The following is a 15821-nucleotide window of genomic DNA, read 5'->3' as shown; positions in this document are numbered from 1 at the left end:
CCTAAACAGCTCCTTGTGCAATAATATGTTCTGTCAAATTTTTTTACAAATTTAATTGAATCCAGCTATGCATGTATGTTTTTCAGGGATCATAACAGGACTCCCAAGGGCAGACCAAGACCACTCCTGGGATACCCTGTGCTCAGGCTGTCTTCATTCCCCCCCAGCCTCAGATGGGCAACTCAGGGTGATTTCTGGGGCAGGTGCTCCACTGTTGACACCCCAACTCTGCCGCCCAAGGGAGATGAGAACAGGCAAGACACGACCACCTTCGAAGGAGAAATCACATTTTACTTAGATTGTTATTTGAGAACAGCAAGTGTGTCCATCTACACTCGACATACAAATCACATAGTATAGAAAAAAAAAAGAAAAAGCTGGGATCCTCTCCCCCCTCAGCTCCCACCCCATCTTCCCCTCACCAAAATGTGGGGAAAGGCCAGCCTTAAAGGCAGAGAGGGTCTTTGTCCCCAAAGTAGCATGGAACACGCTGTGCCATGAAGCAAAACATCTCCTTAAACCCATATCTTCACAAAGGAATTCAACTCCCCGGGCTGGCCCCTCATCCAGGTCCTCCAGGTCCATTTCATTATACAAAAACCAATGAGTTCCTGAAAAACTTTATTAGTCGTATCCCACGAGAGGTGTGCAAGGAGGGCCAGGATCTGGCAGTGAACGCAGCAAAGAGCCCTATGCTTTTGTTGGGTTTTTATTCACCTGGGAGGCTGCAAGTGGGACAGGCCAGGAGCATCCCCACTGTAATGGAGAGCTATGGGTGTTGAGAGGTCACCCATCCCCAGACAGATAGACAGACAGCCCGTAGGCCCCACTGCAAGACCAGAGGGCCCATAGAAGACAGCTGCAGGCTAAGGTACAAGCAGAGTCTGTCTGTAGGGTAGGACTCATGCACTTGGGCTCTAATGGAACCCAGAAGTCAGAGAAGTGCCAGCTCCAGCTCAGGGTGAGGACAAAGGACCGCCATGGCCCTCCTTCTGGGACCTTCTCCCCCAGGTCAGGAAAGGCAAGAGGCCCGGGATGCTTGGAGCCCTCATTCAGCCCCCAGGAGCAGGCCTCCCCTTCCTTGGGTTTTTAAAATAGATTAGACACATCCCCTGAGAATGATGCTAAGAAACAAGACCATTAGCCCTTTGCCTATCACCGCTGGCTCACCAGGCCCCAAGCAGCCTTTTAGGAGGCGAGACCCAGGCCCAAGCTCAGGGCTAGGGGCCAGGCAGGGGTTAAATGAAGGTACTGTTGGCAGGGTGCCTCTGGACAGCGACTTTGGCACCCATCACTCTGGTCCTAGTGGAGGCTTTCTTCTGCTTGGCATCCAAGCTCTTCATGTACCTCTGGACCCACAGCAACTTGGGATTGCCACAGAACCTCTGGCCCTTCCTGGTGGTGAAGCTGTGGGAAGAGTGACAGGGCACATGTGAGGTCTGGCAGGGGGTTTGGATCCCTTCACTTTCTGAGGAGGTCATGTGGAAGCCCAGAGGACACGCTGCTGTCCCAGCCTCCTGGCAGGTTCCTGACACAATGTCTCCTCTCTGTGCGTCTGCATCTCTTTGTTTCAATAACCTCACGTTCACATTCAGTAACCTCCTTGTCATATGGGGGAGGCCCAGCCCTGCCTGTAGATAACACTGGGTCTGAAGAGAGAGACACAATGTCTGCTCACAGGGACGAGAGAAGATGCATTGAAAACCCCAAAGAAAAAAGACCTCCAGTTCGCACAGTGTGCAAGGAAGCGTGGCCAATAAGGATGCCAGAGCTGGGAGTGGGCAGTGGGATGCCATTTTCCAAGCCAGCTCCGAGCGGTGGATGCCAGGCTGTGGAGCTGGGTCTGGAGCCAGTGGGGAAAATTACGGTTAATAATTAATTTTTTTTCTCAAAGATGCAGACAAAATTAAGATTCAAAGTTTTAATTAATTTCCATACTGATAAAAATAATTCCATGAATTCTGTAAACCATTGCATAAATGCTATAGTGTAAAAAAATTTAAACAAGTATTAACAACTTTAAACAATTCACTACAGGTAAATGATTATGCATTATAAATACTACCTTCTGGGTTAAGAAGAGATCACATTTCTAGGGCATGCCACTGTTTACACAGTGAGCTCACATTTGCTGTCTTGTAACTCTGAAGTTATCTGGAGTCCTAAGTGACCTTGAATAGGTCACCTTTCTGAGCCTTAATTGCCTCCTGTAAAATGAGGATGATCAATCCTAGCTCATAGAATGGCTGAGAGGGTTAGATAAGGGAATGTTATATGGCCCGAATGGTGCCTCTTATATATTTGGTGCTCAATACATGATTATTGACTCTGAATCCTCTTCCTAATCTTACGGATGAGGAAGCTGAGGCTCAGAGAGGTGAGGTGACCTCCCCAGGATCACAGAGCAGGGCTCTCAGTGATCCTGAAGGCTCATGTCTCCCTGCCCACCTCCTGCCAGGTGGCTGAGGAGCAGCAGTTTCTTACATCACTCCTGCCTTGGGGCAGACACTCCTGTTGGACAGCTGGTAGTTTATTACTCGTCTCTCAGGAATTTTCTTGGAAATGAAGGCTATGCAGCAGGAAGGGGGGATGATCATGGAGCCTAAAAGACAGGAGAGAGAAGAGCCAAGTTCTTTGCCAGCCTGCTCTAGACTCTGGGCTTCAACATGGAGCCCGTCCCCTGCACTAAACACCTCCAGTCCAGCCACTGGGCTGCCCCCTTCTCAGCAGTCCCCTCCAGACCCAGGCTGCTCGGTCCTCCATCCTCTGCTGTGCCATTCCAGCCATGCCCTTGGGACGGCTGTCCTGCGTGAGAGACCCAGGGTGGGGTCAGAGATCTTACCTGCAGGGACAATGCAGTAGGTGCACAGCGCCATGAGCAAGAGGCTGGTTGCCATGGTCATGGGGGCTGCCATGTCCTGGAGAGCAGAGGAGGCAGCTCAGAGCTCAAAGCTGGGGGCAGGAGGGGCGGGGCTGGGACAAGGGGCGTGGTTCCCTGCAAGCACTCCAGATACCCTCTGGCCTTTACCAGGGCAGCTAGGAGGAAACATGTGCTTATATAGCCTCCCCGGGGAGCCTTCCCCTCCCCTCCTTCAAAGTCCTAGAAGCCTCTGAGATCTGCAAAAAGGAAGTCGTTGCTAGCTGAGTCAGGGGTTATCTTGTACTCTAAGAAAGGGCTGGCGGGGAGGGCATTGCCCTGCGAGGGCGAAGTGCAAATGCATTGGATGCATGATGGGGATCCTGGCTACACTGCTCATTTCCTGTGGGACCCTGGGTAAGTCATTCACTTCACTGAGCCTCAGTTTCTTCATCTGAAAATGAGTAAAGTTATCCTCTCTCCTTCCACTCATTCATTCATTCATTCACCAACTCTTGTTAAGCATGTGCCATGTGCCAGGCTTCTACTGTGGAGGCAGATGTGAGATCAAGTGTGCAGAATCAACTATTACAGGTGCTGGCGGAGTGGGCATAGAGGAAAGCAGATGCCGTCATTGTTCATTACTATCTCCTCGGACCCCTCTCCCATGGTCATGCGGCACCGGCTCTTGGTGACCTTGCATTCCCAACCCCCAAGCTGCCGGAGCCACCTAGCCTGCAGGCTCTGGGAAAGTGGGAAGTGCCTGGAAACTTACACCCTCAGGGAAGCCCTTGACCAATGCCTGCTGGAGGGGTACAGACTCCAGGTCCAACGTGACATGTACTGTTTCTCGAGTTCCTGGAGGGGTGGAGCCAGTTTCCCTCTGTGAGGCAAGACTTGGCTGTCCCCTCCCCTTCGGGGTCTGCTTCCCCCTCCCCTACTGGCTTCCCCTGGAAGCTCTGCCTGGTAAACGACTGGCCCACGAATCCTCGTCTCAGGGTCTCCTTTGGGGACCCCAATCTGAAACAATGGGTATGTGTGAGGGAGTGAGGCACATAGGGAGGACTGGCCAGTTCTTCTGGGGGGAGAGTGGTGCATGCACTTGTGGAGTGTGAGGTTGGCTGTGCTGAGGCTTGGAAGATGAAAGGCAGTGGGGACCGCACTGGGGCTTTGTAAACCATAATACTCGGCTCAGGTGTCAGACAGAGTGGGACAAGCCACCCACCCACCCTCCGCCCCCATTCCAGACTCCCAGCCTGGGACCCCATGTTTAGAGACTCTTGTCACTGCTGCTTCCATTCCCAAACCCTTCGCGTCCTCTCCATTTCACCTCTCATGGAAATACTTGGTTTTCTCCAGCCTCCCTGCTGTGGCCTCCCAGGAGCACACCTGTGTGGCAGCACAGTGGCCCACATCACCTGGCTGATGATGACCAGCTGTGTGTCTACATCTCCCACTTGACCACGAACACCTTGAGATCAATGTCTCATTTCCACGCCCACCAAGTCCCGTGCAGATCACCTGTCCCATGGCCAGTGTTTGTAGAATGAATATATAATGGACCGATTCTGAGTCACTCTCCTTTGGATCAGGGACTCCCATGCGGTCTCTGCCCAGCATGACTGGGGTCAGTGCGTACACAGGGGAGCCATGCAGCAGGTCCTCTGATGGGGACAAGACTGAAGTTGGGGAGGCCAGCAGTGCCTGATCTCATAGTCCTTATTTATGGAGTGAAATATGGTGAGTACCCCACTCAGCTCTTCACTAGCTTTGCACATTCCCCTCCCCAGCCAGCAGTAACGACCCTCACCTGGCAGAGGATGGGGAGCATTCAGTGAGAGCCCTTTACATATGCAAGGGCTTCTCACTGAGTCCATTTTAGGAAGCTGCTTCTAATCTTTGCTCCTCAACAATTCAGAGGGGATAGCCTGCTCTCTGTCTGGGTTTTATAACAGGGGGCGCTGGGAGCGGTGGCTGGAGATGGAAGAGACAGAGGCAGCACGCAGGAGAAGGGTGAGGACTGGCCTGAGCAGGGTGGGAAGCCGTCACGCGTTGACCATGTGTTGCAACTTCACTGGGATGGCAAAAGGTCACTGGGCAGGAGAGTTTGGGGTGGGGTGCCTCACCCCAATTAGTAACACTATTTAGGGGCTTTCCCAAGGCGCTTTTTTTTTTTAAGGCATTTCTTTTTAAGTTTATTTCTTTTATTTCTTTATTTATTTTTGGCTGCATTGGGTCTTCATTGCTGCACGCGGGCTTTCTCTAGTTGCGGCAAGTGGGGGCTACTCTTCGTCGCGGCACGCATGCTTCTTGTTGTGGTGGCTTCTCATGCTGCGGAGCAAGGGCTCTAGAGCACAGGCTCAGTAGTTGTGGCTCGCGGGCTCTACAGCGCAGGCTCCAGTAGATGTGGCGGACGGGCTTAGTTGCTCCGCAGCATGTGGAATCTTCCCGGACCAGGGCTCGAACCCTTGTCCCCTGCATTGGCAGGCAGATTCTTAACCACTGCGCCACCAGGGAAGCCCCCAAAGAAGCTTTTTAAAAAAACACCCAGTCTCGCTGCTCTGTCTGGGAAAGTAAGTAAGGCAGGGACTACCAACCCATTTTACAAAAGGAAAAGCTGAAATCTACAAAAGGTAAGTGAGTAGACGCCACCACGGAGCTACTTATGCTGACTCCCAAAATGGGAACTGCACGTTCCTGCTGGAAGGGGGGATCCCAACAGCCCGAGCAGTTATGCAAAGTAAGAGTGGGAGAAGTAGGAGGTCCCAGGAAAGAATAGAAAGGGATAACTAGTGTAAACAGTGCTGCAGTGAACATCGGGGCGCATGTAACCTTTTGGACCATGTTTTTCTCCAGATATATGCACAGGAGTGGGATTGCAGGATCATATGGTAAGAGAGCTAACATTTAGGTAGAGAAGGAGGAGGAGAAGGAGAAGGAGGGGAAGGGGGAGAGGGATGGGGAGGGGAGGGGGAGGAAGAGGAGGGGGAGGGGGAGGAGGAGAAGAAGGAGGGGGAGGGGGATAGGGGAGGGGAAGAGGAGGAAGAGGAGGGGGGATGGGGAGGAGGAGGAGAAGGAGAAGGAGGGGCAGGAGGGCAAGACAGCAGATGCAGGCAAAGACTTGGGGAATGGGGCTTCCCTGGTGGCGCAGTGGTTGAGAGTCCGCCTGCCGATGAAGGAGACACGGGTTCGTGCCCCGGTCCGGGAAGATCCCACATGCCGCGGAGCGGCTGGGCCCGTAAGCCACAACTACTGGGCCCACGCACCACAACTACTGAAACCCGCGCGTCTAGAGCTCGTGTTCCGCAGCAAGAGAAGCCGCCGCAGTGAGAAGCCCGCGCACCGCAACGAAGAGTAGCCCCCGTTCACCGCAACTAGAGAAAGCCCGCGCACAGCAACAAAGACCCAACTCAGCCAAAAATAAATAAATAAATACATTTTTTTAAAAAAAGAAAAAATATATTGTCTTATTTATTAAAGAGGTAGTTACTATATTTCAGCAAACAAAAAGTGGTCATTCTTGTTTTGTTGTTTTTATTACAACTTGTTTACAAGCTGGTGAACTGACTAAGCAATCCACAGGCTCTTCCGTGACCTTTAATATATCATGGCATTTAATCTAATTTTTACAATAATGACCCTGTGGAGTAGATAACATTCATTTTGTTGCACAGAGGTGAAGTAACTTATTCTGGTGACAGTCCCTGACTGCACCTTGTTTGCAGCTGAAACCTGAAAACAAGGGTGTTAGAAATATGGGGAAAGTGAGGGAGAAAAAGGCTAAGAAAGAGGAGGAAAATGGACAAGATGATCCTAAAATTCATGTGGAAATGCAAGGAGCTCAGAACAGCCAAAACAATCTTGAAAAAAGAAAAAGTTGGAGGACTAACACTTCTGGATTTCAAAACTTACTGCACCCTAAAGTAATCAAGGTAGTTTGATACTGGCATGAGAATAGACATACAGATCAACAGAACAGAGCTGAGAGTCCGGAAAGAAACCCTTACATTTATAGTCAATTGATTTTTGACAAGGGTGCCAAGTTCATTTGATGGGAAAGAACAGTCTTTTCAACAGTTGGTGCTGGGACAACTGGATATCCACATGCAAATAAATAAAGTGAAACCCTACTCCATACCACATACAAAAATTAATTCAATATGGAGCAAAAATCTAAATGAGAGATAAAACTATAAAACTCTTAGAAGAAAACAGGTGTAAATCTTCATGACCTTGGATTAAGTAACAGTTTCTTTGATGTGATATCAAAAGCACAAGCAAACAAAGGAAAAATAGATAAGCTGGACTTCTTTAAAATTAAAAACTTTTGTGAATCAAAGCACACTATCAAGGAAGTGAAAAGCCAACCCACATAATGGGAGAAAATCTTTGGAAACCACCCGATAATTCTAGTATCCAGAATATATAAACAAGTCCACAATACAAAGACAAATAACCCAATTTAAAAATAAGCAAAGAATTTAACTAGACATTTCTCTGAAGAAGATATACAAATGGCCCATAAGCACATGAAAAGATGCTCAACTGTGGATTGCTTAGTCAATAGGGAAAAGCAAATCAAAACCACAATGAGATATCACTTCATACCCACAAGGATGGCTATGAAAAAAAAACAACAACAACAGAAAATAAAAAGTGTTGGCAAGGGCTTCCCTGGTGGTGCAGTGGTTAAGAGTCCGCCTGCTGATGCAGGGGACACGGGTTTGTGCCCCGGTCTGGGAAGATCCCACATGCCGTGGAGCGGCTGGGCCCGTGAGCCATGGCCGCTGAGCCTGCACGTCTGGAGCCTGTGCTCCGCAACGGAAGAGGCCACAACAGTGAGGGGCCCGCGTACCGCAAAAAAAAAAAAAAAAAAAAAAAAAAAAAGTGTTGGCAAGGAAATGGGAACTCTCATATATTATTCATGGGAATGTAAGATGGTATAACCACTATGGAAAGGTTTGGCAGTTCCTGAAAAATTTAAACGTAGAGTTACAATATGACCCAATAATTTCAGTCTAAAGTATATACCCTAGAAAACTGAAAATATTTACACAGAAACTTGCACATGAAGGTTCAGAGCAGCATTATTCATAGTAGCCAAAAAGTGGAAACAACCTAATGTCCATCAATTGATAAATGGATAAACGAAGGTACAATGCAACATACAGTGGAATTGTATTCAACCATAAAAAGGAATGAAGTACCGATATATGCCTTATGTTAAATGACAGACACAACAGGCCAGATATTGTATGATTCCATTCATAAAAAATGTTCATAATAGACAAATCCATAGAGACTTAAAGTAGATTACTGGTTGCCAGGGGCCTGGAAGGAGTAGAAAGTAGGGAGATACAGAGTTTCTTTTGGGGGTGATGAAAATATTCTAGAATTCGATAGCAGTGAGCGTTGTACAAATTGTGAGTATACCACTCACAGGTACACTTTAAAGGGGTTAAAATGATGAAGTTTATGTGATGTGGATTTTATCTCAATTAAAAATTAGACGAAAAAAGAAAGAAAGAGAAGATGCTGTGGAAACATTTAAAACGTTTGTTCAAATGGTGGGGCCTTTATTAATGGCTTTATTAAAGCTGCACCCAGTTTCAAAGATCTCATCTGCCTCCCTCATGTGGTCTGACTTTCATCAAACAGTCTGATATATTAGACTGGAAACCGAGAGGGCACAGGCAGTGGGTTTTCCCCCGGTCCTCCCTTACCTTGGTCACACTTCCTGGCAAGCACGCCGACAAGGAAGCTTCCTTTAGTGGGTCCCATGGCCGAGTCCTTAGAGAGTTGAGGCTTGAGGGCCCCATTCTCTCTCTCTTTTTCCTCCTGTGACTGTCCTCAGACCCCAGTGCCTCCTTACTCCCTCCATCCGTTCTTATATCAAAACCTACTTTATAGACAGGCAATAAAAGGCACACATTCCCTCGACACCTAAGTGACTGATAACAGCTTAAAATAAGAGGCTTCTTGTATTCTAGGCCTCTGCAAATGAGGACCATTGAAGCCAGGTTTCTGCTTCTTGGAGAGGGGCATTGAATATATGCAAAGGGGGAAGGAGTGTGTGAACCCAAGGTTGCTGAATTGAAAGCAGAGGTATCCATGTATATATCATCTTTTATAAACACTGATACACCAATAGCGATGAGCATACCTAGCAAAGATATTTCTCCTTGGAGAAATAAATGATTCTAGTCCTGGGTCAAAGAAAGTAGAACCTGGAATATCTTTTTGGTGCCAGAAAGTAAGAAGTTGCTCAAAGAATCATGGGGATATGTCAAAAGGACATAGGAGCCAGCCCTCAGGGGCTCACACTGGCCAAATCTGAGACAGTGGGACCAGTAATAGTTGATAGTGATGTATTGAATAAAATAAGAAATCAATCAATCAATGAACAAACAAAGTAAGTTTGAGGTTGAATTTTGTCTCCCCACAAAAATGAATGTTGGGGTCCTAACCCCCAGGACCTCAGAATGTGACCTTATTTAAAGATAGGATCTTTACAGAGATAATCAAGTTAAAATGAGGTCATTAAGGTGGGCCCTAATCCAGTATAACTGGTGTCCTTACAAAAAAAGGAAAATTGGACACAGAGATAGACACGCAGAGGGAATATGATGTGAAGATACAGGGAGAAGATGGCCATTTACAAACCAAAGAGAGAGGCCCGGAAGAGATCGTTCCCTCAGAGCCCTCAGGGAAGAACCAACCCTGCTGACACCTTGATCCCAGACTTTTAGTGTCCAGAACTGACTGGGAGCAAATAAATTTCTGTTGTTTAAGCCCCTCAGTTCATGGTGCTTCATTATGGCAGCCCTAGCAAACTAGGGAGAGAAGAGAAAGCTTTACCCTACAGTAGGATACCAACTAATAAATATAGAAGAAATGACGGAGTTAGAAAATCATCCATGGATGCTAAAATTAGTGGGTAAACGGGTGATGAGAGATGGAATATTTACATAGTCTCAAAGTATCTCCCCACAAATCACATGTTAATTATAAAGAAAATCTCGGTGACTCAATAGTGAAGAAACCTGGGGGACAAATTTCTTAAAAACCATGTGAGTCTTCCTAGGAAGATTTGGAACTGGATTGGGGATCAAGGAGAGAATCAGCTATGGTATACTGGAAAGTTCTGTACCCAGACCGTGAAAAACTAGCTGTGTAAACTTGAGCAAGTCACTCACTTCTCCCAAGCTTCAATTTCCTCATCTATGTAATGGGCAGGGGGTGTGGGTGACATGATCATGAGACTCCAAGGAAGTTATATGGATATGAGAGCTTTTAGTAAACTTCAAAGCATGGTGCCCCTGCAAGTCTTCACCATCTAACAGCAATCAGAGCCTTAAACTAGAGGAATTAAGCCCATTTCAGGCATTAGACAGCAGAGGAGCAAATATATGGGGTCATTGAGGTCTTTCTTGGGCCCCTAAAATTGAATATCAAGGCAGTTTGGCTGTGCTGACTCTTTCTTTTCTGGGCCGTACCACATGGCATGCGGGATCTCAGTCCCTCTACCAGGGATGGGACCCATGCCCCATGCAGTGGAAGCCTCAACCGCTGGGCCACCAGGGAAATCCCTCTGCTGGCTCTTGAATGGGCTTTAAGGAAGAAGGGAAATGACTTGGAAGATAGGACCAATATTGGTCTTGCCCTTTTCTTGGGATCTGGGGTCTGGGTGACAGACAGCTGTTTCAAGATCCTTCCTGGGGTAGATGAAGTGGATGTGTTTTAAGAGGTTAAGAAAAATCTGTCTCCTGGCCCTGCTAGTCTGATACAGATAATTGACAATTGCCCTCTTAAATAACTCACCCATTGTTAAAATGCAAAGGTGTTGCTTGGTAGGGATAACAAATCCCTCACGTAAACCCACTAATAAAACTTAACCAGGGCTTCCCTGGTGGCACAGTGGTTGAGAGTCTGCCTGCCATTGCAGGGGACACGGGTTCGTGCTGCGGAGCGGCTGGGCCCGTGAGCCATAGCCGCTGGGCCGGCGCGTCCGGAGCCTGTGCTCCGCAATGGGAGAGGCCGCAGCAGTGACAGGCCCGCATACCGCAAAAAAAAAAAAAAAAAAAAAAGATCAGATTGACCTCTGTCACCTCCCCCAGCATACTCACTTACATCTTTTAATTCCTCCAGCCAGTGGGTGCCTTTACCATCTACTGTAAACAGGCTCTCTCTCGGATTTCTCCTTTAGGTTCCTACCTCGCAGCAGTGAGGAGTTTATACTTCACTTCCGGTGGTGAGGAAGTCACAGGTGGGATTTGAGCCCTATCTGTTTTGGGAGGAGATTGATCTGGTACTAGTGGAGGGTCAATAATCACAGCTACAATTTTTTGGCCACTTGCTTTGTCATGTATCTTACATATATTACTTCTAATGTTTTGAGGGAAGCTTTATTGTACCCATTTTACAGATGGGAAAGTTAAAGTGAAGAGGATTAAGCCAGGTCCCCAGCTGATGAGTGGCAAAACCAGGATTCAACCCCACTTCTATTTGGCTCCAGCATCTGTGTCCTTCCTGTGTCCTCTCCAGAGGGGAAGCTCCTGGGGAAAATGGAGACCTAACTGAGGACAGCACAGTGGGAATTTAGTGCATGTGGAGAGGCAAGATGTAAGTCCTTGGGAATGCAGTCTGGGTTGGCTGGGGAGTGGAGTAACTCCAGTAAATTATTTTTGGATAGCACGTTATAAAACACTTCCACAAATATTAACTTGTTTGTTGCTCTTCACAGATTTGGGAAGTAAATCCTATTATCCCCTTAAATTCAGGTAACCTGATTCAAAAGCTGATGCATGTATTCCCACCTTCTCACCCTCCCACCCACTACCAGCAGCACAAACTCTAGGGAATAAACTCCTATAAAAGAGATTTGACTCTTAGCTGTGGTGTAATTTTGGGTAAGAGCAGTGGCAGCTATAACAGGGTGGGCAGGATATTTTCCATCCCCCAGACACACCCTCCACCCTTCTCCATCCTTCTCTGTGGAGTAGGCTGACCTTTATGCGTCACATCAGGAGGCTCCGTGGCCATCTGGCTTCAGGGACATTGACCAATGTGGGGCACCAGGAAGTTAGCTCATCCCTCTCCTGGTACAGCTGCCCTCATCAGGCCCAGGAATGACACCCTCCTCTTACCCTTCAGGCCCTGGAGGTGTAATGACTCTTAGTCATTCCCAGCCCTGGGGTACCTACCAGCCTACCTGGCCCACACCTTTACAAAGAGTCCCTTTACTAACTTTCCCTCAAGGACCCCATTTTGAGTGCGTCTACCATCCTTTTACTCCAGGGCCTTAATAAGAAAGATAGACCTGCAAATCTCAGTGGCTTGACCCAATGAAAGGTTATTTCTTGATCATGTCACAATCCATTGCGTGTCTGTGTACACATGTATAGGAACTCTGGGGGAGGAGATGAAGGAAGTTGGGTTAGACAGTATAGAAAAAAAGTTGTGGGTGGAGGGTTTGTTTCTCTGGAAGGCTTAGGGCATGCTGACTCAACTTGATGTTTGGCCATAGCTCAGAAAGTGACTTTGCAGGTTAATGTGCGTTCACTGTAATGAAGGTTCGTCAATTACAGAGAAATAGGAACCTCTTGTCAGCATTAAGCTGTGGAAATGAAAGAGTAATTGCCCTAAAGGTGCTGATGTTTGCCCAAAGAAAATAACTTTGATTTAATAATCATTTACTTTAATCTGCAACTTCTAAGTATAAAGCAATGTACTCACCTCTCTGGGAGTTATCAATTTGATGCAGACATAGGGTCTACCCTCAAGAAACTTGAAGTTTCTTCATACTTAAAATTTATTTTTAAATTTACACACAGGAAAATTCATTCTTTTTGGCCTACAATCCTATCAGGTTTTTAGTTTATTTAAAATTTGTATTCTTTTGCACATATTTTCATTGCGATATAATTCACATACCATAAAATTCACCATTTTAAAGTACCCAGTTCAGTCATTTTTATTTTGTAATTATTTTTATTTTTAATTTTTATTTTTTTGGCCGTGCTGTACGGCTTGTGATCTTAGTTCCCTGACCAGGGCTAGAACCTGGGCCCACAGCAGTGAAAGCACAGAGTCCTAACCACTGGACCACCAGGGAACTCCCTCAATCATTTTTAGTATATTCGGAGTTATGCAACCATCACCACTAATTCTAGAACATTTTTATCATCCCCAAAAAGAGACACCATACCTGTTAGTACTCACTCTCCATTCCCTTCCACCTCTGCCACCCTTTTGCAACCTCTAGTGTATTTTCTGTCTCTGGATTTGCCTACTTTGGGCTTTTCATAAAAATGGAATCATACAATATGTCCTCCTTTTGGACTTGTTTCTTTCACTGAGCATTATGTTTTCAAGGTTCATCCATGTTATAGCATGTTTCAGTACTTCATTCTTCCTTTTTTTTTTGGCTGTGTTGGGTCTTCATTGCTGCACACGGGCTTTCTCTAGTTGCGGCAAGCGGGGGCTACTCTTCATTGAGGTGCACAGGCTTCTCATTGCGGTGGCTTCTCTTGTTGCAGAGCACCAGCTCTAGGCGTGCAGGCTTCAGTAGTTGGGACACGTGGGCTCAGTAGTTGTGGCACACGGGCTTCGTTGCTCCATGGCATGTGGGATCTTCCCAGACCAGGACTTGAACTTGTGTCCCCTGCATTGGCAGGCAGAATCTCAACCACTGTGCCACCAGGGAAGTCCCATTACTTCATTCTTTTTTATGGCTGAATATTTCACTGTGTGTATACACCACATTTTGTCTATCCATCCATCAGTTGATGGACATTTGCGTTGTTTCCACTTTTTGGCTATTATGAATTATGCTGCTATATACATTCCTGTGCAAGTTCTTGTTTGAATGCCAGTTTTTCAATTCTCTCAGGTTTGTACATAGGATTAGAATTGCTGAGTCATATGGTAATTCTACGTGTAGCTTTTTGAAAAACTACTGCTGTTTTCCACAGTGGCTTCAGTATTTTACACTCTCTCCAGCAGTGTATGAGGGTTCTGACTTCACATCCTCACTAACACTGTGATTTCCTCTCTTTTCTTTCTTTTTTTTAAAATTATAACCATCTTGGGGAGTGTAAAGTGGTTTCTCATTATGGTTTTGATTTGCCTTTCCCAAATGGTTAATGATGTTAAGCATTTTCTTATCGTCCATTTGTATATCTTCTTTGGAGAAATGTCCATTCAGACACTTTGCCCAGTTTTTTAATTGGGTTTTCTTTTATTGTTGAGTTATTTATATATTCTGGATACTAGACCCTTGTCAGATACGTGGTTTACAAACATTTTTTTCCCATTCTGTGTATTGTCATTTCATTTTCTTGATGGTGTCCTTTGACACATAAAAGTTCTTAGTTTTGGACTTCCCTTGTGGTACAGTGGTGAAGAATCCTCCTGCCAACGCAGGGGACACGGGTTTGAGCCCTGGTCCGGGAAGATCCCACATGCCGTGAAGCAACTAAGCCCGTGCACCACAGCTACTGAGCCTGTGCTCTAGAGCCCACGAGCCGCAACTACTGAGCCCACATGCCACAACTACTGAAACCCACGGGCCTAGAGCCCGCGCTCCACAACAAGAGAAGCCACCGCAGTGAGAAGCCTGCGCACCACAATGAAGAGTAGCCCCCGCTCACAGCAGCTAGAGAAAGCCTGCATGCAGCAACGAAGACCCAACACAGCCAAAAATAAATAAATAAATAAATTTTAAATAAAAGTTCTTAGTTTTGATGACTTTCAACTTATCTATATTTTCTTGGATTGCTTGTGCTTTTGATATGAAAACTAAGAAATTAGTGCCATATCAAAGGTCACAAAGATTTACACCTATATTTCCTTCAAAGAGTTTTCTCCCATTCTGTGGGCTGTCTTTTCACTCTCTTTACAGTGTCCTTTATTGCACAAAAGTTTTGTATTTTGATGAGCTTCAGCGTATCTATTTTTTTTTTATTGCCTGTGCTTTTGGTGCCATATCCAAAAATAACTGCCAAATCCAATGTCATGAAGATTTTCCCTGTGTTTTCTTCTAAGACTTTTGTAGTTTTAGGGTTTTAATCCAGTTTGGGGTAACTTTTTTTGTATATGGTTTTTTGTATAAGGATCCAACTTCATTCTTTTGCATGTGACATCCAGCTTTCCCAGCATTATTTGTTGAAAAGATTATTCTTTCCCCATTGAATGGCACTGGCACTCTGTCAAAATTCAATTGACCACATATGTGAGGGTTTATCTATTATGGGACCTCTGCTTCACACCACTCGTCCATATGCCTGTCCTTATGCCATACCACACTGCTTTAATTACTATAGCTTTGTACAGATCATTCCTCATTCATCCTGCTTCCCTGTTTCTAATGCCTTCCCTGCCCTTTCAGACTCTCCCAATCCTTCCCCTCCTTCAAAATGATTTCTGTTGTTGCCTTAGTCTTCTTCTCCCCCTTAGTTTTCCCCAGATCTTCAAGGGGTACCACAATTCATGTAGGTATTCCCCTTGACTTTTCTCTTTCTCTTACTCTGCATATGCACTCCATCAGCTAAATCATAGGTGCTACCTCCAAATTATATTCCAAATCCACTTATTTCTCTCCACCTTGGCTGCTGTGTCCAGCCATGGTCATCTCTCTTCAGGACATTTTTTTTGGTTTCATTTTTAATATTTTATTTGTATTCAAGCATTTCACAAAATGACCATGATCACTAGTCATCATGGAAATGCAAATTAAACCAAAATGAATACTCCCCTGTATTGACAAAGATGTGAAGCAACTGGAACTCTTATTTACTGCTGGGGGGAGTATAAAATAGCCCAACCGCTTTGGAAAACGGTTTGGCAGCTTCTACTAAAATTAATTTTATGCTGGTGCAGGCTGGGTTTTCTGGGAAGCACATTCTGAGAGAGAGGTGATCATTTATTGGGAGAGTGTTCTTGGGATCAGCACCTAGGGAAGGGA

General features: G+C 46.1%; 1 protein-coding gene across 1 annotated transcript; it reads right to left on the bottom strand.

Annotated features, from left to right (window-relative positions):
- Positions 1 to 920: 920 nt before the first annotated feature.
- Positions 921 to 2921, bottom strand: CCL24 (C-C motif chemokine ligand 24). Its single transcript, XM_060079007.1, has 3 exons — positions 2843 to 2921; positions 2485 to 2602; positions 921 to 1407 (listed from the first exon to the last, which is right to left on the bottom strand). The coding sequence occupies exons 1-3, from the start codon at positions 2913 to 2915 to the stop codon at positions 1239 to 1241; spliced, it is 360 nt and encodes a 119-aa protein (XP_059934990.1). The 5' UTR covers positions 2916 to 2921; the 3' UTR covers positions 921 to 1238.
- Between the last annotated feature and the right edge of the window lie 12900 nt (positions 2922 to 15821).

The sequence above is a fragment of the Mesoplodon densirostris genome, chromosome 16 (genome assembly GCF_025265405.1).
Source record: "Mesoplodon densirostris isolate mMesDen1 chromosome 16, mMesDen1 primary haplotype, whole genome shotgun sequence".
In the NCBI taxonomy this organism is placed as follows: Eukaryota; Metazoa; Chordata; class Mammalia; order Artiodactyla; family Ziphiidae; genus Mesoplodon; species Mesoplodon densirostris.
This window is presented reverse-complemented; position numbering and strand designations above follow the sequence as displayed.